The sequence below is a fragment of the Podarcis erhardii genome (genome assembly GCF_964252035.2).
Source record: "Podarcis erhardii genome assembly, chromosome: 2".
Classification (NCBI taxonomy): Eukaryota; Metazoa; Chordata; class Lepidosauria; order Squamata; family Lacertidae; genus Podarcis; species Podarcis erhardii.
The window spans coordinates 76,506,781-76,530,821 of NC_138498.1; the positions used below are offsets into that span (position 1 = coordinate 76,506,781).

The 24,041-nt window shown below is 42.4% G+C and overlaps 1 protein-coding gene across 3 annotated transcripts in view; it reads left to right on the forward strand.

The window, feature by feature from the left end:
- The window catches only part of STAB1 (stabilin 1), a 93,090-nt gene that overhangs the window by 55,707 nt on the left and 13,342 nt on the right, over positions 1-24,041 (forward strand). For all 3 annotated transcript variants that reach the window (XM_081851618.1, XM_081851617.1, XM_081851619.1), the window contains 20 exons: positions 1,214-1,409; positions 2,198-2,293; positions 3,234-3,279; positions 4,229-4,308; positions 7,090-7,215; positions 7,924-7,997; positions 8,863-8,937; positions 9,460-9,573; positions 10,606-10,653; positions 11,266-11,349; positions 11,953-12,099; positions 13,616-13,753; positions 14,343-14,402; positions 15,002-15,178; positions 15,275-15,361; positions 16,838-16,987; positions 19,785-19,844; positions 19,988-20,204; positions 22,570-22,719; positions 23,720-23,824. In XM_081851618.1, coding sequence (XP_081707744.1) covers positions 1,214-1,409; positions 2,198-2,293; positions 3,234-3,279; positions 4,229-4,308; positions 7,090-7,215; positions 7,924-7,997; positions 8,863-8,937; positions 9,460-9,573; positions 10,606-10,653; positions 11,266-11,349; positions 11,953-12,099; positions 13,616-13,753; positions 14,343-14,402; positions 15,002-15,178; positions 15,275-15,361; positions 16,838-16,987; positions 19,785-19,844; positions 19,988-20,204; positions 22,570-22,719; positions 23,720-23,824 — 2,230 coding nt within the window. The remainder of the gene's footprint in view (positions 1-1,213; positions 1,410-2,197; positions 2,294-3,233; positions 3,280-4,228; positions 4,309-7,089; positions 7,216-7,923; positions 7,998-8,862; positions 8,938-9,459; positions 9,574-10,605; positions 10,654-11,265; positions 11,350-11,952; positions 12,100-13,615; positions 13,754-14,342; positions 14,403-15,001; positions 15,179-15,274; positions 15,362-16,837; positions 16,988-19,784; positions 19,845-19,987; positions 20,205-22,569; positions 22,720-23,719; positions 23,825-24,041) is intronic.

A 24,041-nucleotide genomic window follows, 5' to 3' on the forward strand; every position in this document is an offset into this window, starting at 1 on the left:
CCCCACACATGGAATTCATACTCATTTCATTATGGCTGGCACAAAAGTGTTTGCATGAGAGCTGCGAAAGCCAGCTTCTATAGATCTACTTCCCATTCAATGCATGCAGTTGGCTAGTGATGATTTAGAGCCCTTGGATGAAATAACACCACTTCCATCATAAAATGGAAAGATGCTTCAGAGACCTTTGTGCCATCACTCAGGAAAGCCAGGAGAAGCCGCAATCTCTTTAAAGGTGTTGCGCGGCTTCTGCGGGCTTTTGCGAGAGGTGAGGGAATCCCCCCACCTCTCAGGAAAGCCAGAAGAAGCCGTGCAGCCCTTTTAAAGTGTGCGCGGCTTCTGCCAGTTTTGCGGGAGGTGGAGGAATTCCCCCACTTCCCAAGAAAGCCAGGAGAAGCCGCAATCTCTTTAAAGGGGTTGCGCGGCTTCTGTGGGCTTTTGCGAGAGGTGAGGGAATCCCCCCACCTCCCAGTAAAGCCAGGAAAGCCCTGTGCAGCGTCTCCCGGGAGGGGGAGACTGCATGGGGCTAAAGGAGAAGCCAAAACAGCGAGCGGGATCCATCCCGCCCCCTGCCTTGTCTTACTCCATAGCTGTGCGCAACCCCTCCAGCAAGGAGAGGCTGCACGGAGCTAAAGGGGAAGCCAAAACAGTGAGCGGGATCCACCCCGCTCGCTGCCTTGGCTTCTTCCATAGCTACGCGCAACCCCTCCAGCAGGGAGAGCTTGTGCACAGCCTGTACGCTACTCTTTGGGGCTGGGGGGGGAATATTTTTTTTCTTGATTCCCCCCCCCCAAAAAAACTGGGTGTGCCCTATGGTCCAGTGCGCCCTATGGTGCGAAGAATACGGTATTTAGAAAATTTTAAAAGCAATGTACAAGAATTTAAAACATGAGTATACAATAAAACAATATTTTTTAAAGTTATACAGTTCACACATAAATTAATAGTATGATTGGCTGGGATCAATCCTTCAGCCAGGTTCCTGTTTGGAATTAACATGGTGTGGACGTCAGGAGCGAGAGGCAGCACTAGCAAAGCCTTGCTTGATGACCACGGAGTAATGCTATTATGGCACCATCTCAAGCACTAAATAAATATAACAACAACTAACAACTGAAAAGCAGTTTTAAAAATAATATTTGGACTACATGATGTTTCACATTTCCTCCAGTATAATGTGTCTGACTGTTGTTGTTTTTTTTTTTCCCCTGAGGTCTCTGTCTGCTGTTCAGGTTACTATGGCCATATGTGTGAGATGTGCCCGGGAAAACCAGACCGTTGGTGTTCTGGAAACGGAGTGTGCCAAGATGGCATTGATGGCAATGGCGAGTGCCAATGCCATGAAGGTTACCATGGAACTGCCTGTGAAATGTGTCAGCCAGGAAGATATGGAGCCAACTGTAAATCAGGTGATTCACGGCTAGAGTGATGTGTGGAACTTCTGTGATATTGACAGGGAGGGAATATTATTCTACAACGTTATTCGACATACTCTTTGTGAATTACTCATATATTTTGTTCCACATTTGGTTCCTAGGGTCCAATGCGGTCATTAGCTATAACAAATTCATAGGTGCGGTCCCATTTAACTTTTGTCTATTGTCTGAGAGAGCATCCAGTGGGTATATCAAAAGATTAAACCTTTGCTACTAAAATTGTGGTGTTAGAACTTTTCCATGTGTGTATATTTAAAACCTCAACCAATGATCTTCAAAGTGAATTATAGCAAAGTGCAGGGGAAATGCAAAAATAATGAAATCGAGGGAGTGGAATAAAAAGTTTTGCTAATTAATACAATTATTTAAAAATAAAAGTAAGATTAATAGATGAATTAGTAAGATCAATAGATTGTAGACAGCAGAATCCCAAATTTGCTGTGGGCTGGAGTCCCTTGATTGGCTATTGGCATAAAAAAAATGGTGTTGAACTTTAATACACGCTCAGTTTTACAACTTCATAATCAACCATTTGAAAATGTATGTACTTTGTATATTTTTTTAAAAAAATAGATTGTATATGAAGGATTTGTATTTATATTCTATATAGCTTGCTTTGTACTCATATTTCATGATGATTCATCATTTATTTTAAAATGCTACAGTCACATACAGCTGATTATGAATTTGTGGAAAACTCAGCATGCCTTAATGTGGGCTTCTGTATGTATCCTTGATAGAAGCTTAATATTTATCCTCAGAATGCAACTGCGCACATGGGATATGCAACGATGGACTGCTGGGGGATGGAAGCTGCACCTGTGCGGCAGGCTTTAAAGGGGTTAGCTGTGACATAGGTAAGTGAATGAAAGCAACTGTCTTTGTGGATATGCAGTCATGATGTTGCTGAACTCAGTGAATTAAAAAACGAAATCTTAAAAGTGAGACCGATTTAAGAAAAAGCAGTTACGTAAGGTTGAGTAACAGCAAAGATTAATGTCGTACTGGCAGTGATAGAAATGGAATGATAGACAGTCATAGGATTATGCACACATAGAGATACTCTGGGGGATAAACTTAATAAACAGGATAAACATAAAAGTATATCTGGAGTGCCACAGGTGCCGAACATGAATACAATACATAAATTAAGTATTTGCTGGAGCATCAAATATGAACGCTGCACAGTTGTTGAAACACAGTCAAGCACTTCTTCTCGGGTCAATAATTAATCTTGGGTCCCCAAAACTATGGATTGTCCAAGATTAGGGATAGCTAAGTTTAGACCTAACAGGAACCTTGGTATTACTGCTGTGATATAACTTAGATTATTTTCCTTTTCTTTTACCCCTGCAATGGGATCTGCTTGTATCTCAGCATTCCACCACAGGAGGATTTGGGGAAAAGTCAGAACTCTGATTTAGTGAGGCCATTATTAATATCTGTGTGCAGGCAGCCGTGTGTGTGTGTGTGTGTGTGTGTGTGTGTGTGTGTGCATGCAGTAAGGCTTTTTAACTTTGTTTCCACAGTAGCAACTCTGCTTCTTCTGTCACCCAAATAGTCACATTGCAGAAGCAGCTTCTGATGCAGTGCAGAGAAGCTGCTGACTTGAGATCACAACATAAAAAGTATCGCTGCAAAGACTGATCTGGTTCAAGGTCCTGCTGTCATTGTTCTTAGACAGATCTCAATTACCGTACTTGATGAGTCATAGAATCATAGTGGAAGGGGTCCCAAGAGTCATCTACCTGCAATACAGGAATAATGTTGTAAAAACTTTTTTTTTCTCTCTCTCAGAAGTTAAAAAGGATTTCTGTAATGGCACTTGTGATGAACATGCAAAGTGAGTACAATTGGAGGGCACAGTTTAAAACATGTGATGCTATGCATGTATCAAATGAGTATTTGAAATACGGAACCATGACAGGACTTTCGTAGTGGGATGGGGTTGAGCTGGATTTGCCCTTTTATGCATATTATTGTATTTTAGGTTGTTGTTTTTTCTCTTTATATCTGCTTTCAATGTTTATAAGTCACTGTGAGTTCATTTTTTTAAAGTGACTAATGAATATAATTATTAATAATAATAATGGAAGCTGATGTTTTAATTCAACATTTTGCATTTTCAATTGCTCCATCCTTTAATGTCACCCTGCGCAGTTTGTGCATGAGAGAAAGACCTTCATAAGCAAAGATTATAAAAGGATGGCTTCTGCTCATCAATATATTGTTTAATTTAAACAATATATTGTTTAATTTAAAATGCAAATTCAAAATGCATATTCCTTTTCTGAAAATGAAGTGTGAATAGGTAAGGCATTTACCAATTCTGTTGCTTTGTATTGGGTATTATCAACAGCTGTAGAGCTAAAGATGTACCTATCAAGGAGAAGTAATTTTGATATAGATGGAAATTGGTCTGCCAATAACTATGAGACCACCTAAATCTTTTGTCAGCAATAGCCTTTCGGCAGTGGCTTTCACTTATGATCAACTGGGATCCTGTGATGCACATGTCACTGAGATGCAAAACTTCCATTTATTTTGCACAAGGAAAAGCAAAAATGCATTGCTTGAGCTTCTTTCAACCCTGCATGATGTAATGTCACTCTCATAGTTCTTAATTGCATTTACTTGGGCAAAGGAAACCAGGATCAACCGCTTTATCTGTTTATAGAGATCTAATAATGCTGGAGTTTTAGACTGGTCATGACCACAGAATAGCATCCTTGAACATGTTGGTGAATTTGGGTACATACATACCTTCTCAGTGCTTCCTTCTTCCATTTCAGTTGCGTCAATGACTCTACCACTTCCCAACCCACTTGCTTGTGTTCTGCTGGATACAATGGGAACGGAACCTCTTGCACAGGTACTTCTGGCAAATGTCTGCAATCATGTTGCATACATGGTAAAATCATAACCCATCCTGCACAGAAAAGTCTGGATACTGAACTGAGTAAGCAACAGAATGTGGATATTTGATTTAAACAATAGCTTTCATTTATCAAGTGATGAACATGCATATATGAGCCAGCCCCAACCTTTTCAAAAATGAAAATTCTGTGGGTAAAAGAGAACATATGACCTTTTCTGACCATTGCTGTCCAGCTCTGTGAACTGCAGCTTCAGAAGGATATTGACAAACTGGAATGTGTCCAGAAGAGGGTGGCAAAGTTGGTGAGAAGCCTGCATATAAAGTCCTGTAAGGAAAAGTTGAATGAGTTGGGTGTGTTTTGCCTGGGGAAAAAAATATGAGTGAGTTGCGATGGAGTGTTGTTGTTGTTTAGTCATTTAGTCATGTCCGACTCTTCGTGACCCCATGGACCAGAGCACGCCAGGCACTCCTGTCTTCCACTGCTTCCCGCAGTTTGGTCAGACTCATGTTTGTAGCTTCGAGAACACTGTCCAACCATCTCGTCCTCTGTCATCCCCTTCTCCTTGTGCCCTCCATCTTTCCCAACATTAGGGTCTTTTCCAGGGAGTCTTCTCTTCTCATGAGGTGGCCAAAGTATTGGAGCCTCAGCTTCAGGATCTGTCCTACTAGTGAGCACTCAGGGCTGATTTCCTTCAGAATGGATAGGTTTGATCTTCTTACAGTCCATGGGACTCTCAAGAGTCTCCTCCAGCACCATAATTCAAAAGCATCAATTCTTCAGTGATCAGCCTTCTTTATGGCTTCTTTAGGGAGTAGCCATCTTCAAATACTTGAAATGCTGTCACATAGATAATGGAGCAGGTCTGTTTTTATTCCTCTGGAGTGCCCACATTAAAAGAAAAAGGGTTTAAACCAGTCATTCCTGTGGTATAAGTTGTCTGACAATGGAAAGGACTGCTGCAGAAGCTGGTGTATGCACCACCATCAGAGGTTTTTAAGCAGAGGCTGGATGGCCATCAGTTGAGGGGCAATTGACTGCATTGGGATTCCCTCCATCTCTGTGATTCTGCTTTCTGTTTCTTGAGAATCCTATGGGACAGGTTTTCAAAGGGTCATTTCCTATGGCCCTTTAAGATACCTTTTGGCCAATCATTTAATATTGACTCTTCATTTAGGTGCATTTGGTTGCAATTTAACTAGAAACAGAAATGTTCAAGTTATTGCAGAGGATAAGGCAAACCTATAAGAACTAAAGTACAAAAATTAAAAGTAAAGCTACAGCAAAATAGCTTTGCTCTCCTAACCCCTCCCTGCTTTGTCCCCCATTCTGCCACAGTTATGAAAACAGCAAGCACTTCAAGTGCTTAGTACCACGCTAATCAAATTATTATGCCACCTTGGTGTATAACAGCTTAAATAGCTCCTCTACAGTAATCTCTACACTAATCATTTTGAAATCTGCAATCAGGAACAAACCCACTTTCATTTAATCAAGCATCCTTATTTTTATGGATTAACACGGAACTTCTTACAAGACAGGTATTTCAAAGCAATCAGCCAGAAACTGATCAGATGCAGGCTATGAATCCTGCATTTTACCTCAACAAGAATTTTGTTAAGCATCAGCCGCCCCCCGCCCCCACATATATAGTGATTTAATCAAAATTGGCAATGCAATTGAACAATTTTTATTGGTCATATTAATCAAACCACGTAGCCAGAACCAGATGAAACCATGATCTATTTTATAGCCTCAGTTTAGAGCAGACTAGCTCTGGCCCCACTCAGCTCATGTTACCAGTGAGATTCCACCTCCATGGCATGCAGCACACTAGGTTCTTACATGCTGGCCAAGGCCCAAAGGGTTCCCTGTGCTTAGGTGGTGTATTGGGCTTCAGACTGGCAGTCTTGTGAAATGATGGATCTTGACCCCATGCCATCCCAACCCCACTTACCTCAGCAAGCCAGTTGTGGCTTGTTATCACCTGTTCATGTATCCTGATAGTTATTCCATCCCTGACTGGCTGTGTGTGTGTGTGTGTGTGTGTGTGAGCGAGCACAGTGGACCTGCCACAAAATCAGAGAGGCAGAAAAGAAGCAGGCATGTTCTCCCTTCTTTGAAGGAGGAGGCAAAGCCATACATCCCCTGCAGTTAAACTCTATAAATGATCCCCAATGTCTTAACTGCCACTGGAGTCGGAATTGGGGTACCCTGTTAAAGGGATACTGGGGTAGTGCTTTGTCCATAAGCCTAGATGGGGCTAAGGACCATAGCACTCCCCAAGGCAGCAATTCTATTTGTTGTAAGTCACAGGGCAATCCTTTCTCAGATTCAACCCTTTGGGAAGCAGTCAGCAGGTGGGCTGACTGAGCGAGAAATCACCCAGTGCCTGAGCCAAATTGCATACACCTGTAATGAATAAAGTTGTGGCCTGCTTCGATCCAAGAACACTGCACAATGAATCTGTCTGTGGGGGGAGGCAACAGGCTTGATGTGCCTGACCACGCAAATAGTACACCTCTCTGAGTGATTCTGATGTTCCCTCGGCAATTTGGTTAAGAAGCATGAGCAAAACAGACTTGCAATCCTGCCTTAATCATCTGTTCACATAAGGGGAAAATTTCTGTTAACTCCCCTCCCCATCTGACCTCCCCCCCCCCCCAATATATTCCATACTGATCACAAGGGTCACCCTTGCAGGTTTTCAGGAAGCTGCAGAGGGAAGCGAGAAAAAGGACAACCCTGTTCTTAATTTCTTTTCTTTTGTAACACAGAAATTGATCCCTGTGTGGTGGGCAATGGTGGCTGCTCCCCACATGCCAGCTGTACAAAAGTTGGGCCTGGTCAAAGAACTTGCTCTTGTAAAGAAGGCTATGCTGGAGACGGGACTCTATGCCGGGGTGAGCACCCATGCTGCTTGAAGCACATGAACTGCTGAGCAATTCTGTTTTTGAAAATAGATGCTAACTGCAAAGGCCAGTATATATGTAGATGCATGAGTGAGCATACTGGTGACATTTAACTCAAGTAAATATTTATGGTATCATTAAAATGAGTTTGAGAACTTACAGTCACCCTGTCTCCCTTGCAGACCTGGCGTCTCACACCACCTTAATTATCTCATGCATGGTTCAACCACCCCTTCTCTACAGCAGATATCCTTCTGTTGTGCCTAGGCAGAGTAATAAAGTTGTGGTTGTTAGGAAATGGGAACTGTGCTCATCTACCTGCTTCTAGGACAATAGGACTTCTTACAGTTTGAACAAATCCCAATTTTTGCCCAAGACATGCTGTGGCCGTGGCCTTTCCTATGGGGTTCTGTCTTTTCTTCACAGAGCTGTGTTTAATTTTTAGCATGGAAAGGGCTTTATTTGGGGGTTGAGAGTGAGTGGGTCAAAAATGTTGTCCTTAAGACCAAAAATGTAACCTTTTTTTCTACTGATTCACTCTTGCTCACTTCTCCTCTTGGCAGACAGCTTCATATAGAACAGCTCTGTTCATGCCTCCTAGCATACTAGGAACTTGTTTTGTTAGGCAGGTGCAGTTTTACAGTGGAAGCAAAATTTTGGTGCATACAATCCTTTCTCCTACATCTCTCCTACATACAGAAATTGATCTATGCTTAGACAACAACGGAGGATGTCACCAGTTTGCTGAGTGTGTTAAAACAGGACCAGGCCTCGTAAGCAACTCCTTTTCTCTTTATTTTTGGGGCTTTCTAACAGTACATTTCTCCCTGGGGGGGAAAGAGTACTACCCTAAGGGTGGTATCCAATGAAATCATTGAGCCTGTGTAGCAACATCAACACATGCAACATATTTCTCCTCCCCATGTCCCCCTCCCAGATCTACCCTGAGGGTTCCACAAAACACACCTTCTGGAGCAGATTTTGTGGGAGCTCCATTGCACAAGTCACTCCATGAGCGCATATCTATATTATCTAAGACTGAAATCTCATCACAATGAAGGAACAGTGTTAATGCGCTGCAATGCATCTCCAGCTGCTGAGTTTGGTGACCGTAAGGGATTGGGTCTCACTAGCTCAGAAGACTATTTAAAATTCTTGCAGCTGATTGCACTGTTTCTCACTGGGAAAACACAGTGGCACACTCTGGTGGCTATGCATGTGCTCTCTCTTTCTGTTATGCTCTCCTCTGTTAGACAATCATTTGAATCCTGCAAGGTCATGGTGCGTAGGGAACACTTTCCACTTGTTCAATGGGACTTCCCCCTTTTTATCCTCCAGCCCCCCTATAATTAGCAGGGTTGGGGTAGAAGCCCAGAGCAGATACAGGGTGCACATAGAAGGAGAAGACAGAGGAGAAGTTCCATTGCTCAGGTAGAAGTGATTTGTTGCATGCTTACACACAACAGCAGAAATAAGATGATAAAGACAGCTGCAGGTTTCTAGACTGAGGAAGGTCCTGTGATTTTAATTTTCATTGTAGAAAATCAATCTATTGCTACTGTTGTCTGCAGTTTTGTTTGTAGGTCCGAATTATATAATGTTGACTATACGTTGTTGCTTTTGTTTTATTTTACATAGGTTGCCTGTAACTGTCTTCCTGGGTTCACTGGCGATGGTGTTAACAAGTGTGAGCGCACTGATCCTTGCAAGGAGGTTTGTTGGCACTCATCTGATTCTCTCGTCAAAAGATTAACAAATGATTTACACCGATCTCCTTTCTGTCCATTATCAGACAAATTATGGGTAGAATCTTGAAATGTTAAAAAAAAAAGTATGTGTTTGGGGAAACCAATCGTGAATATCCTGTGTAGTGTGTAATTTGGCATAAAATGGACCATTCAGATAAGAAGCATTAAAAATCTAGAGCCCACCTTGATTATAGAGGTTTGTTCAAGAAGTTATGAGAGTTTTATAACATGCAGAAAATAGCATGTGCAGAGAAATCAGAGAGAGGAGCTGAGGGAAGTCCTAGGGGGGAAGGGAGGGAGGAAAGGGGGGAATTATATCTGTGATTATACGGTTTGACAATTTGTTATGTTGAAATTGCTTAATAAAAACATTTTTAAAAAGAAGAAGAAGTTATGTGAGTTCCAAGCACTGTGTGTTTTACGCATTTCCAAGTAGGCAGTATTTCAGCTTTCTTACTGACTAATATGTTTCAACTTTTCTTCCCAGGATAATGGAGGCTGCAGTCCGCATGCTCTCTGTCTCTCTAAAAGTGGGGATCGAATCTGCATTTGTTTATTTGGTACCGGCGATGGATTTAAATGCACAGGCACTGTGTGGCAGGTACAAGACATTCTGTTGGAAAGGGGCTGCCATGATTTCTTTTATCTCAACCTACTCTTAAGTTCCCACCGGGCAGCATTATACCAGCAATAATATATTATTGACATCAGGCTCCTTACACAATCACTCCTCTTTCTGAAGAAGAAGCAAACTAAGATTATTTTTTTAAATGCCAAGCGGATATTTCAGAGGAGGTGAGAAAGTTACAAAAGGTCCCATAAATTAAATATAGCAGTACAGTAACAGTTCTGGCCATCGATTAGTTGGGGATTAATTTAAAAGAAAGTGAAGAAAAAGATTGCTGGTTGAGGAGCTTGCAGTTAAAATACAGATATTGCCTAGAATTGTTCAAATGCTACCATTAGAAAACTTATCCTGTAGTGATTTCATGCTCTTTATTGCAGCTTGTAAAACAGTGATTAAATTGTCCCCCAAACCTCAGGCTTTTATATACATTATTTACACAATGTGTCCCGTCTGATTGGCTGATTCTGATTCCCTCCTGGAGCCCGATTGGTCTTCTCCTGCAAGCCAATCAGTTGTTGCATTCTAGGATCCTACTTACCTATTGTTCTAGGATCCAAGCTTAGTACATAACATACCCAAAAGGCTTTTCTCTTCTGCAAAAGCGATGGAATTGTCTTCCAAATACCTCTTTGGACTAGTAGAGCCTTTGGAGGACTTGGAGTTGAGAGTAAGTTCACTCTGAAGGCAGAGGACACTGCAGTTCATTTTTGCTTATCAGATGTCTGTGGGACCGGTTCCTTAATCAATTCTCTGGCCAAACAATTCAAGGCAACTGGAAAATTCAAGCCCAGAATGTATGTCACAAGTCTTATAATGGGATTATTTTCACAAACCATTCCCATTTCATTATTCATTATTGTACTGCCGTTATTGTGTGAAGTAGGGTATAAATGTTCTTTCTTCATTTGGATATGAAGGATAAGGTTGTTTTTAAAAAAAAAATGAAAAAAAGCAGAGCTTTGTCATTAATATTAAATGGTTTTTAATTTCTTTCATTTTTTTTAGGAGCTCAGCACAAGACAAGCTGCATCTAAATTCGTTAATCAATTCAAAGTAAGCATCAACATCCTCTAAAAGAGAGTTAGCCTTGAATTTAGAGAGTCCCTTGTGTCACTTCCACTCATGCAGGTTTAGGTTTATTAAGTGTGTGTGTGTGTGTGTGTGTGTGTGTGTGTATTGCTTCCCACTAAAAAAAAAAAAGTCTCAAAGCAACTTACAGCCAAAATTAACAAAATATAATGATGAACATAATCACATAACAACATAAATGTGATTAAAAACAGATTCATCAGTGTAATAACATGTCATTGGTGGCGTCCAAATGCTCAGGTAGACCAAAATGGCTGGCACCAAAAGGATGACAAGATTGCAAATGGGCAGGACTCCCTGGGGAGAGCAATCCATATACAGGGGGCTATTCGAAGTTACCTTAGATTTCTGCCAATTCTCACTCTCACCCTACTCCATTCTAGAGAGTCTCCTTCACTTCAGGAGTGGACTTTTGGGTGGATAGTGGTAAAAGGAGCTGCATCAGGATAAAGAACATTGGAAATGTCCAGTGACATGAGCAGAGTCCTTCTTCATCTTTTCTGAGCAGTGTTTTCTCGCATAAATCGTGTTGTGCTGCTGTGTGTGTTAATCTCTGGACATGTTTTTGTGCCATAGCGCTTTAGCACTGTTGAATTGACGGGATCTGGACCGTTCACTGTTTTTGTCCCACATGCTGATTACATAAAGAACAGCACCACGGTAAGAAACACCTTTCTGGTTGCATTTGAAAGCCTATAGTTCTGTTTATCAGTCTGTGCAAGTTTCTTTAGAGCTAGTTTAATACAGGGATAGGCAATGTGGCCCTCAGGCATTGCATGCCAACAGTGCCCAAAGCCCAACCCTCTTTCTTTCCTCCCTCCCTCCCTCCCTCCCTCCCTCCCTTCCTCCCTCCCTCCCTCCCTCCCTCCCCAGCATTAAACTCACCCCTTCTAACTAGAAAAGGTTAAATCCTAAGAAAGCTTCAGTTAAACCTGAGTGTATCTAATCTAAGCAACTTTCAACTCATTTGTATGAATCTGAATTTCTGCTGCATATGTAGGTTTGTTTCAGTTCTCTTCAATGTATTAGTGATTATATTGTGATTGGCTGTCTTCCCTAATTTTTCAATTAAGTATAATAGATAATGGGGAAATGTTCCATAATTCTTCATTCTTCTCTTTCTTGAATGAGAACAAGTTTTCTCAGTAGGTGAAGTGTCAAATTGATATTTGACTCTGGGGCATCCCATTCTCTTCAGCTAGTTTCAGTTCTTTGGAAAGGTGCTGAGCCCGTGCCTGACTTGTATAACCCCAGTTTCTTCAGTTTTCAGAATGGGAAGAGGAGGGTTTCATCAAGGATTTGCTTAACTATCACATAGTCATCTGCCACCAGTTACAGTCAGAAGACTTGCAGTTGAAAAATTCCATCACATCTCTATCTGGACTCAAAATAAAGGTTTCCATGAAAGAGGTATGTGCCATGTTATTCAGTACGTGGGCAGAGCAATGGGTGTGCCTCTTACCCTTTGTACAACGAGCTACCTTCCCACCATGTAAGTGCTTCCTATACACGTTCTCACATCCAGCCAGGCAAGAGGCATTCGTGTAAATCAAGGACACATCCCAGGCAGGCAAGACACAGCGTGAGTGTGGAGGAGGGTTTAAGTAGAATCCCAAGGGTTGGATAGAAAGGTCTGAAGGGTCTCATTTGATGCCCCCTGGTCCCTATTCTTTTAATAAAGGTGCTTCTTAGTAAGAAACCTAACAAACTTCAGAAAGATAGGTGCAGGGTTTTTTGTTTTGGGGCACTGTTGAAGTTGATCCTTGGGTGTTTTGTTTTGTTTACAATTATATTAGTATGAAAATGGCATGCGTTGAAGAAGGGTCGCTAGGGAAGTAACATGTAACATTTCAGAAGGATGGAGGCCAGGGACTAGGGGGTTATGGACACTTTCCAACCAGGCAAAAATACTTGAGGGTGCAAAGTGGGACCAGTATGGCCTGGGAAGAGTCCTGGGGGCCTGATAAGAGAGGCCTGGAGGATCATATTTGGCCGCTAGGCCTGCAATTGTAAGAACATAAGAAGAACCTGCTAGATCAGGCCAATGGCCCATCTAGTCCAGCATCCTATTGTGGCCAAGCAGATGCCTGGGGGAAACCTGATAGCCTTCTCCTCCATGAATTCGATCCTCTTTTAAATCCATCTCTCCATCCCATGGGAGAAAGGTTCCCCACTACTGCTTCACAATGTTGCCCATAAATTTCTGAAACATTTTTAGCTATACAGTGGTACCTCGGGTTACAGATGCTTCAGGTTACAGACGCTTCAGGTTACAGACTCCGCTAACCCAGAAATAGTACCTCGGGTTAAGAACTTTGCTTCAGGATGAGAACAGAAATCGTGCTCCAGCAGCACGGCGGCAGCAGGAGGCCCCATTAGCTAAAGTGGTGCTTCAGGTTAAGAACAGTTTCAGGTTAAGAACGGACCTCCAGAACGAATTAAGTACTTAACCCAAGGTACCACTGTAGTTGATTTGGGAGACAGGAACCACAAACTCAGTGAGTGTGGAAATCCCTCCTTTCTCTAAGAATTAAGTTCTTAATGCGAGATTCCACTGTACCCGGCTTGAGTAGTGGAAGGCGGGGACTGTGAGAACACGGCTGTATATATTCAATGGAAGGTCCATAGCCCAGTGATTAGAGCATATGCTTTGCATGCTGAAGGTCCCTGGTGTGTCCAGGTAGGGTTGGGAAAGACTCCGTCGGAAACCCTGAAGAGCTGCTGCCAGTCAGTGTAGACAGTGCTGGGTTAAATGGACCAATAGTCATGATAAGGCGTCAAGCCTAAAACATCTATCAAGACAAACCTACAATAAGTTACTACTGTAGCCCATCCCTCACTGGTGATCATCACTCAAGAACAAAAAGGCTTTGTACATGAGAAGGTGTGTCTTACTGGGAATGTGTATTATGTCCCTTTTTCTCAGAACAACGTGTACTTAAATGATGAAGCAAAGATAATTGAGAGTGACATTATGGGAAGCAATGGTGTCCTACATTTCATTGACAAGATCTTAATCCCATATGACCTGCAGAATATAAATATTTCATCCAACCTAGCACAGGTATGTCTAAAATTATGAAGGGCTGAAATGACGCATTAATTTTTATACTCAACTCTGTATTTTTTTAAAAAAACAAACAAACACAACACTATGGTTTTAATGGTTAAACATGAAACCTTGCACTTGCTTTAATATATATATAAAAAAAATACCAGCAGTGACGTAAATCTGTCAAAGGCACACCCAAGGTAATTTGTATGCATTGGCAATGTATGTGAGCCCATCTTGCCCCTTGCTGTTACACAGTTGTTTGGTTTGCATTCCTATGTTGTACAGAAGCATTTCTAGCTTTGCATATGAAATCTCTTACATGGTGGAAGAACGTTTTATAAATATTGGAATGAGGCCTTTCACAATTAGTATGTCTGACCAGAATAGTAGTATATTTATTAACTGCATTGATGATTGGCAGAAATCATGACTTGCTGCTGTTTTAAGGAGTATGAGTGTCTGTGTATTGGGCAATTTCTCTTCAATCTTCATTATAATGGACACAAAGCGGCAATGGGAGTGGCAATGCATTTGGGTTTCCTCTTCCATGATATAGAGACTTGGTTTCTAATAACTGTATCTTTTTGTTGCTTTCCAGAAAACCATCACAGAAGTTGCAGATGCTTATGGATACAAAATCTACAGCAAGCTTCTAGTGGTAATTTGTAGTCTTTAAAATGAAACATTAATCTCTAATAAAAATACAAAAAACCCAAAAAAACTTTCAGATTCAGTTCAGAATTCATTTCAGAGTATACTCCCTCCAATCTAGGCTACGTGTTACATTCAAAGGATTGTGCAGTATATTTCTTACTTTTAAATATGGAACATGTTATGTATTCAGTTGTCTGTGTTTGCCTGAATTTGAGTCTGGACTAAGGATTCTGAACCCCTGTGTTCTGATTTGATACATGATATCCAATCACAGAACATTTCAGGAATTGGGCCTCCTCCATTGGCCCTTAAAATCTGAGTCGTGATTCGCAGTTTGGATGTTTAGACAGCCAATCACGTTGGAAGGGGGCATGGCCCAGGCCTTCAGAAATGCATATAAGCAGTTGTTTCCCCCTGTTTCCCAGTTACGTAGTTCAGTAAAGGTTCTTGCTGTTATCACTGTGTCTTGCCTTGTGGGAACCCACCCACACTTCAAAACATTCTTTTGTTTCTGATGGCTAGTTGCACACAAGTAATTTATGATTGATACTGCGTGTACGGTATTTTGATGTGTATACACTTTGCTGTATTGTCTCTGTGTAGGAGGCGGGACTTCTTAATCTGGTTAACAGTACCTTGCACCAGCCCTTCACAATGTTGTGGCCTACAGATGCAGCATTTAATTCTCTCCCTGAGGATATGCAAAAATGGTTGTATCATAGAGAACACCGGAGCAAGTTGGCTGCTTATCTCAAAGGACACATGATCAGGGACACGCTGGTAAGTTGATAGTGTTGTTGTTGTTTTTTAAAAAAACCACCCTTCTGAATTTATTTTTGAAGTTGTCTCAGAATCATTACTTTTGTCTGTGTCTAGTTATCGGGTTCCAGTCTGATGAATACTCATGGTTTAAGAACGATGCATGGATCACTCATCTCATTTGGCTGCAGCAAGACAAGTGCCGTAAGTCAATGTTTATCTGAACTAAATGTTGTGTATGTAGGGGTGGAGTGATTATTGTACTGCTTCAGTGGGTCAGCTAGGGATTGAATTGGTGACTTAATAATAATAATTTTGTATTTATACCCCTCCCTCCCCGGCCAGAGCTGGGCTCAGGGCAGCTAACACCAGTAAAATTACAATAAAAACATAATGGGGGGGGGGGAACCAATTTAAAATACATGTTAAAAATACAATTTAAAATGCAGCCTCATTTTAATAGTAGCCCATAGATCAAAACCATAAGGGGAGGGAAACATAAGGGTCAGACTGAGTCCAAACTAAAGGCTAGGCGGTACAGCTCTGTCTTGCAGGCCCTGCGGAAAGATATCAAGTCCCGCAGGGCCCTAGTCTCTTGTGACAAAGCGTTCCACCAAGTTGGGGCCAGTACTGAAAAGGCCCTGGCCCTAGTTGAGACCAATCTAACCACATTGCGACTTGGGACCTCCAAAATGTTGTCATTTGTGGACTTTAAGGTCCTCCGTGGGGCATACCAGGAAAGGCGGTCCTAGACCGCATAGGGTTTTAAAGGTCAAAACCAGCACCTTAAACCTAACCCTGTACTCCATTGGGAGCCAGTGCAGTTGGTAAAGCACTGGATGAATGTGATCCTGCGGCAAGGACCCCGTAAGGAGCCTCGCTATGGCATTTGCACCCGCTGGAGTTTCTGGGTCAGCTTCAAGGGCAGTCCCGCGTAGAGCGAGTTACAATAATCAAGTCTGGAGGTGACGGTCGCATGGATCACTGTGGCCAGATCAGGGCGAGAAAGGTAAGGGACCAACTGCTTAATACAGTGGAGATGGAAAAATGCCACCTTTGCTGTGGCTGCAACCTGCACCTCCATGGGAAGGGAGCCATAGAAGGTTACACCCAAGCTCTTGACAGAAGGCGCTGGCACTAATTGAGCCCCCGCAAGAGATTTAGTCTTTCAGGTCTCCCCACTAAGTGCTTTTCTGTCAACAACCTGTGTGTGTGTGTGTATGTGTGTATGTGTGTATGTGTGTATGTGTGTGTGTGTGGCAATTCTGAGTAGGTAAAACATCAGGAAGAGAATGAGTTGGAGAGGTCCTCTTCTCCTGTCTCCCCTCTTCTACTCCCATTGGCAGCTTTCAAGATGTTGTTAGACTCCAACTGTCATCAGTGCCAGACCAGCATAGCTGATAGTCAGGGGTGATGGGAATTGCAGTCCTCAAACATCTGGAGGGCCAAAGGTTAGCTGCCCCTGGTCTAGATCTTGATATGGCTGCTGTACTTTTTTTTTACTTTTTTTTTGCATAGAAGGGGAATTTTTCAGTTAATTTTTTTGCCTTGGCATGTGATCAGGCAAGCAAGCCTAAGGTGCCATTAAGTTTCAAGAAGTGGATGGAGGCAGGGATGAATTTCACATAGTGGTTTGAACCGAGCACCTCCTGATATGCTTCTTGTTTTCCTTCCTTGCAGGGGGAAATTCTGGTGAACAATGGCAATGCAAGGATTGTACAGCAGTTAATGAAATTTAGTGGTGGGATTGCTTATGGTATTGACCAGGTGCTGGAACCTCCAGACTTGGGATCCCGCTGTGATGAGTTTCGCGATGTTGAGCCGCTATCGGTGAGTGTCTTAATATGCACATGCTTGTTGATTTCTGTAACCTTCCTCCTTTACAAATCCCCAAAGAAGTTAAGAGTCTCTCCTGGGAAAGTACCAACTCTTAAAAAAAAATTACAGTGGAACCTCAGTTGTCGAACGTAATCCATTCTGGAAGATCGTTCAACTCCCGAAACATTTGATAACTGAGGCACAATTGCTGGTCAGCAAAATCCATTGAAAAATTGAAGAAATGTGTCTCAGAAGCCTTTCAAAAACAAAAGCACTCACTTCCGGGTTGTTGGCGTTCAGGTTCCGAATTGTTCAGCTCTCGAAGCGTTTGACCAACCGAGGTTCCACTGTTTTTTAATATTTTATTTGGTTTTAAGATTCAAAATTACATTTTAAAACTCAATAATTAGAATCCTACTCTTATGATCAGCTAAATGTACTATGAGATAGCAAAAGAGATAATTAATCTGTGGAGACCCCAATGAGCAGAACATAACAGAACAGAACAGAATAGAACAGAATAATAATAATAATAATAATAATAATAATAATAATAATAATTTATTATTTGTACCCCGCCCATCTGGCTGGGTTTCCCCAGCCACTCTGGGCGGCTTCCAACAGAGATAAAAAATACACTAAAATGTCACTACAATACAAGTAGGATCCTATATTCTCCCTCCCTCACCCCACTGTTTTAGCACAAATGAAAATAAAAGGAAAACAATATTGCGTAAATACTAACTATAACATCTCCCTGTAAAGTATGCTCTTTGCACAAAGGTTTGTGACCAAAATACTTTAGAACAGACTCAAACACATGATAAAAAGCCCACCAGAAATCAGCTGCCTATGGCCTGGTCCCTAGAACTCCTGAGCTTTGGGTAAGACCTGGAATGGAACAGCTCCAGACCCTGATGGACTGGAACACAAAAAACACAGATTGGATTCCCTAACATTACACACCCAGTCCTCAGGGAGGAGCTACAAGGCAAAGAAGGACTGTGTTCACATGGCAGTTTCTTCCATCTTTATGATAACTGTTAATTTCCACATTATATTTAGAGTTGCCATATTTTGAAGAGCAAAAAAAGGACACATTTGCTGACTTCTACTTTTAACTATGGATCGCCATGATGACTCTCATTTTTAAAAGGAACACAAGAGGACATATGGCAAGTTTCACACAATGTAAAAGCCACTTCCAGAACTATCGTGGCATACAGTGCATGTTTAGCAGTCTTTTCCATATTGTTTGGAAATGGATTTTTTCTGGAAGCAAATAACATGGAAATCTGCCCTATATTCCACAGCAATTCTAGAAATGTCATTTTATGTTACATGACAGCTCAGTTATAATGCAGAACAAAACAGGGGGAAGTCATGAAAATGGAATAAACTGCCATATGAATGGCAGTGTTCATTCATATGCCAAAGTGTTCTCAGCCCAACAATTCTGTGTGTGTGTGTGGCAGGAGGAAGAGAAATTTGCAGCTGAGAATTTATTAGAAAGTGCTTAACTCACCCCCTGTTTGCAAAGGCCACCCTGCCAGCCATTTTAAGCTTGGTCCCCACCCCCTCAGCTGAGCTTGGAAGCCAGAAGCCCAGCAGACTGGGGGGAAAGGTCTTTGAGGAGAGAATTGCCAGATGTGTGGTGGATTAAACACATCAGGTGAAATTCACCTAACCAGCTCTGTGAGTGGAAGTACTGCACACGGACTTCTGCTTGCGCAACAACCCCCCCCCCCCATGGCTCCAGGGGAGTCAGGAGAATCCCCAGAACAGTTCACAGGGGGAGGAGAGGAGGTTCCACCTGGGAAGCTGCAATGTTTGCGCAGATGGAATGACTGGAAGGGCATAATGTTGAATTCCACCTCCGTTCTGCCCACTGATTACTTCATCAGACCTATTCAATTGGAAACAAGCCATTTTGAGCCTTCTGGTTCCCTTCCTTTGAGGATTTTGGGCATCCCTCCACGGGAAGAACCTGGCATATATTTATGCAACAAAGGAATGTACAGCTGCACTTTTACCCCAATTTTGAATTGGATATTTTTTATCCAAATTAGGGTAAATTGCACCACAAAATTTCCAGATTCCCTAGAGCAGGCATGTCCAACTCCAAAGAGGCTGTGATCTATCCATTGTCATTGCCATGAGTTTTAGGCAGTGGCGTAGTGTGGGTTGTCAGCACCCGGGGCAAGGCAAGTAATTTGCGCCCTCTAACCCGTGGATTTGCGCCCCCTAACCCATGGATTTGCCCTAACCCCAGATGTTGCGCCCAGTGCGGCCGGCCCCCCCTGCACCCCCCACGCTACGCCACTGGTTTTAGGGGAGGGTTCACCGGAGTTATTGAGCTTTTTGGGGGGATTGATAACGACCACCCAGGTGATCACTTTATTTTATACTGCAATCGACCATAGACACCAAGGCAATCGACCTATTGTATATGCCTTCCCTAGAGTGATATAATTTAGCATGTTTGTTTTACTTGTGTTAAGTAAACACAACTCAAAGCTTCCAGTGTTGTCTAATATTGTTTCTTAATATATTCATTTCTTAATATATATTTTTATTATCATTATATTTCTTACCTGCCCTTCACCATGAGGTCCCATAATGAGCTGATGAAATGGAAAGATTTTCCATGAAAAATAAACCACTGGTGAACTTGAAAAAGGGCCATACTGGCTGTTATGCCTGCGGTCATTGCTGGTGAGACGAGCTCTGCTTAATAGAATCAGACTGGCGACTTTTAATTATAATTTTTGTGGACCTTTTCTCCTCTTCCTGCTTCTCTTCCTCTCAGGTTGCTGCTTGCGGTTCCTGTGGTAATCCGCCTCGTTGTTCCGGTGTCGCAAAAGACGGGGTAAGTTGAACATGAAGGTTCCATCTAAATAAAAATGTACTAAGCCTGTGATATATATTACAGTAGATATTTGGCATGCATTTCTACCCTAAGGAATAGATATCAATCAAGGGCAAATAAAAGTTTGTTGTTTTTCCTTACAGGGGGAGACCCAGTCTTGTTACTATTATGAAGATGGATTGTCCACTCGTCCATGGTACTCCCTTTCTGAAAGAAGGTCTCCCTGGCGATATCGTTCATATGGGCTGAACAGATGGCGTCCACTTTCAAGGTCCTTGATGAAGGGGTGCAGGAGAACATGCTTTGTCGTTGAGTGGGTGCCTCAGTGCTGTCCAAACCACTATGGGAAAGATTGTCAGGGTAAGAGATCTTCGTTGTGTGTCCACAGGGGAACTGTATACTTGTGTGTGTTTTTCTCTTTCCTGGTGATCATAGTGATTATTTCAGCCAATAAAAACAACACCAGACTGTTCATCATAGTTTTCATTTTTATATGGGGAAGATTCCCCATAGTTTCCTGTTGAGCTCTTTTTAGATTTACATGTCTTAGGAAGTAGCCCTCATAACTTCAAGCAGGAGCCACTTCAGATACTTCTTTGCAACCTGTTTGTGTAGTATGATGGATTCACTTGCTTTGTCCCACTTACAAATGTTGAAAATTTTCCTTTATTCCAACAACCCTTCCAACATACTTCTTTGCCTTGAATCGTCTGTGTCCCCCACCATCCCTTTCAAAATGATAGACTTCCTTTTTAAGTGACTTAGTGTACATTCCACTTGGCCATAACACGTATACCTGATGGAGCGCTCCACACCGATTGTTCAGCCCGGACACTGAGATCCAGCACTGAGGGCCTTCTGACGGTTCCCTCCCTGCGAGAAGTGAGGTTACAGGGAACCAGGCAGAGGGCCTTCTTGGTAGTGGCGTCTGCCCTGTGGAACACCCTCCCATCAGATGTCAAAGAAATAAACAACTATGTGACATTTAGAAGACATCTGAAGGCAGCCCTGTTTAAGGAAGTTTTTAATGACTGATGTTTTAATGTATTTTTAACCGTCTGTTGGAAGCCGCCCAGAGTGGCTGGGGAAACCCAGCCAGATGGGCGGGGTAGAAATAAATCATCATCATCATCATCATCATCATCATCATCATCAACATCATTATTCAGGAATTTCTTCTAATCGGTCACCTGGCAATGAATAAATGCTGGAGCGCCATGGGCCATGTTTGATTTAAATGAGTGAAGGCAAATGACTCTTACTTGCAGCAAAATCTTAAGCCTGTATATTCAGAAGCAAGTCCCAATGAGTTAAATGGGACTTATTCCCTAATTAGTGTGCTTCAGGTATGATAGCCCCGAACATACCTTTAGCTTATTAAACATTTTTTTCTGATGACAGAAAGTTGACCCAGCTGGAGAAGACTTGAAAACCTAAGATCGCTGCTTGTTCCACTATATGTAGAAAAAAAGGCATAGTTAGATTTCTTTGATTTTTTTCTAGCTTCATCATGTAACAGTATGATACAAATTATTTTGAGGAACATAAAGCTGTGTACACACTCCTGTTTATTCCACCGCTGGTTTGGGAAGCAGTGTACGGATGTCATTAGTTACAATTTGTATCTATCCTGCCATTTCTTATGAAATACTGCATTTTGATGTGTCTCCTCCCCCATTCCAACTTTGAGCAGAATTGAGAAAAAGAACGACCTAGCTGCATTTTAAGCCAATGATGTGTATGCATCTATAATAATCCATAGTGATCACATTATACAGTACATTCACTGGCAAATGATAGGCTTATTAGATCTTGATCATTATTATTTTATTGCCCAAAATAATTGTTCAGCACTGCACAAAATGTTAAAACCAAACAGATCATGCCTTTAGACTTACAAGTCCAAAGATCAGGGGCGCCGACTTATAAAAAATATTGGGGGGGCGGGGGCCCATACCGACTTATAAAAAATATTGGGGGGGCCCAAGACCTCCAAACCACTGCTGCTGGGGGAACGAAAGGGGAGAGCCCCGGGCTGCCCCGACCTTAAGTGAACCTGTGAGGGCCCGCCCTTTGCAGCAGCCGATTGGCTGCCGCCGTGGGCGGTGAATATTAATGAGCTAGGGGGAATCCCCGCTTCTCGCGGGGCTGACGCCAGCCCCGCGAGATTGTTGATGGATCGAGAGCCCACAACCCCACCCCCTCTCTAGATCGGGAGTGGCTTTGTTTTAACTCATTACTGAATGTATTTTAAAAGGTAACTATCGTCAAACAAGGAAAATAAAAAATACCAACATAATTTTGTGATTTTACAAAGCATAATCTAACTAATAATTTTTTTAAATTATTGGGGGGGCAGAGCCCCCCCAAACGAATTTTTGAGGGGGCTCGGGCCCCCTCAGGCCCCATGGAGTCGGCGCCTATGCCAAAAATAAAGACGAAGAGACACTAAGGAGGAAAGGAAAGGGGAGTAAAATGCAAGGCAGGTGAGTCCCAGTACTTTCACCTTGCAGTTTGATTGCATATGGATGTGCTTCTACTGTTCTAAGACATTAGAGAAAAGTTTATAATTAGGTTTGCTAATTAGGCTGGTGTTTTTTTAAGGAGGCTGCTAACTTAAGCAATAAGTATAAGGTTTCTGTTCAAGAGTGATTGCCAAAATGGTTATGGCTGTTTAATAAGAACTCCTTCTGTTGGATAACATTCAGTGCGTCCTGCCTTTCAGTGTGTCCTGGAGGGCTTAAGGAACCATGCAGCAATCATGGTACCTGTAACGATGGGCAGCAAGGCTCAGGATGGTGCTCCTGCAACAAGACCTTCATTGGGACAGCTTGCGAGAACTGTGCCCCAGGCCACTATGGACCAGAGTGCAAAGGTACATCTTTGTTTTCAAAGACAGCAAGTCTTCCTGCTCCAGTTTGATCTCAGCAAGTTCACTGGTAATATGCTATGAGTCGGGTTGTCATATCTGGTACCTGAGGATTGCTTTATAGATGTTTTCCTACACCAGGCGGGCATGGAGAGTGCTAAAACAATGCACGGCCAGCTTTGTTCAGTACCACATTTGAAGATAGGTGGCTGTCTCCACCTCCACCCTCCTCCATCTTGTGCACATGTTGGGAAGGTGCTGCCTGGGTGCAGCCTTACGCTGCTTTTAGCTGGAAAGGGGTGTTTTCTTTCCTTACAGTTTTGTTTGTGACGTGTGTTAGTACTTGAGTAATAAGTACTTTAAAAGCAAGGAAGTGAGATACCTACTCAAAATCAGCTGGCACATAACCTAAGCCTGTGCACATACCACTGTGTACAAAAATAGCCCTTTAATATTAGTCAGCTTCTTTGTATCTAGCTTATTCTTTTTCTTCTTTGGCGATCACTCGTAGCCAAGTAAGATTGTCTTCCCAAACAGGGTTTTAGCAGCGAGTCTGTAAGTGACTGTGGAGGCCAATTCTGGATCCACACGTCCTTCCACAGTGGGGACATAGGTTTCCGGGCAGGAGTTGATCATGGTGAGGGTTTGCCAAGTGTGCCTTCCTCTTGGCACATTTCTCCCTTTTGTCCTGAGTTCGAGTGTCTTCAAAGCCCACGACACCTTTGGTAAAGGCTGTTCTCCAACTGGAGCACTCACAGGCCAGTGTTTCCCAGTTGTTGGTGTTTATATTGCATTTTTTTTAGATTTGCCTTGAGAGAGTCTTTAAACCTCTTTTGTTGACCACCAGTATTATGCTTTCCATTTTTAAGTTCGGAATAGACTAGTTGCTTTGGAAGACGATAATCAGGCATTTGCACCACATGACCAGTCCAACAAAGTTGATGTGGAAGAATCATTGCTTTGACACTAGCCCAAGACAGTGACTATTGCTTTTTTTCCTTTGCAGAGTGCAATTGTACCAGTAATGGGATCTGTGATGAGGGGCTGCACGGAGATGGCTTCTGCTTTTGCAGTGCAGGGTGGACAGGAGAGCGCTGCGAGACTGAACTCGGTAAAGTAGACCCCAGCTAAATCCCTAAGCAGCATTCTTCCCACTGTCTTGATAGACATTCTAGGGAAAGGATCATGTTACACAGTTCCTGGGTGCTTCCCTTATTTTTTGTCTTGTTCTTATCCCATTATTGTGCAAAAAAATCTTTTTGGAAGTTTTGGGAGTGCTTCAAAAGCTTTAAAAGTTTGTAGCAACAAGGTGGAGATGAAAAAGCACC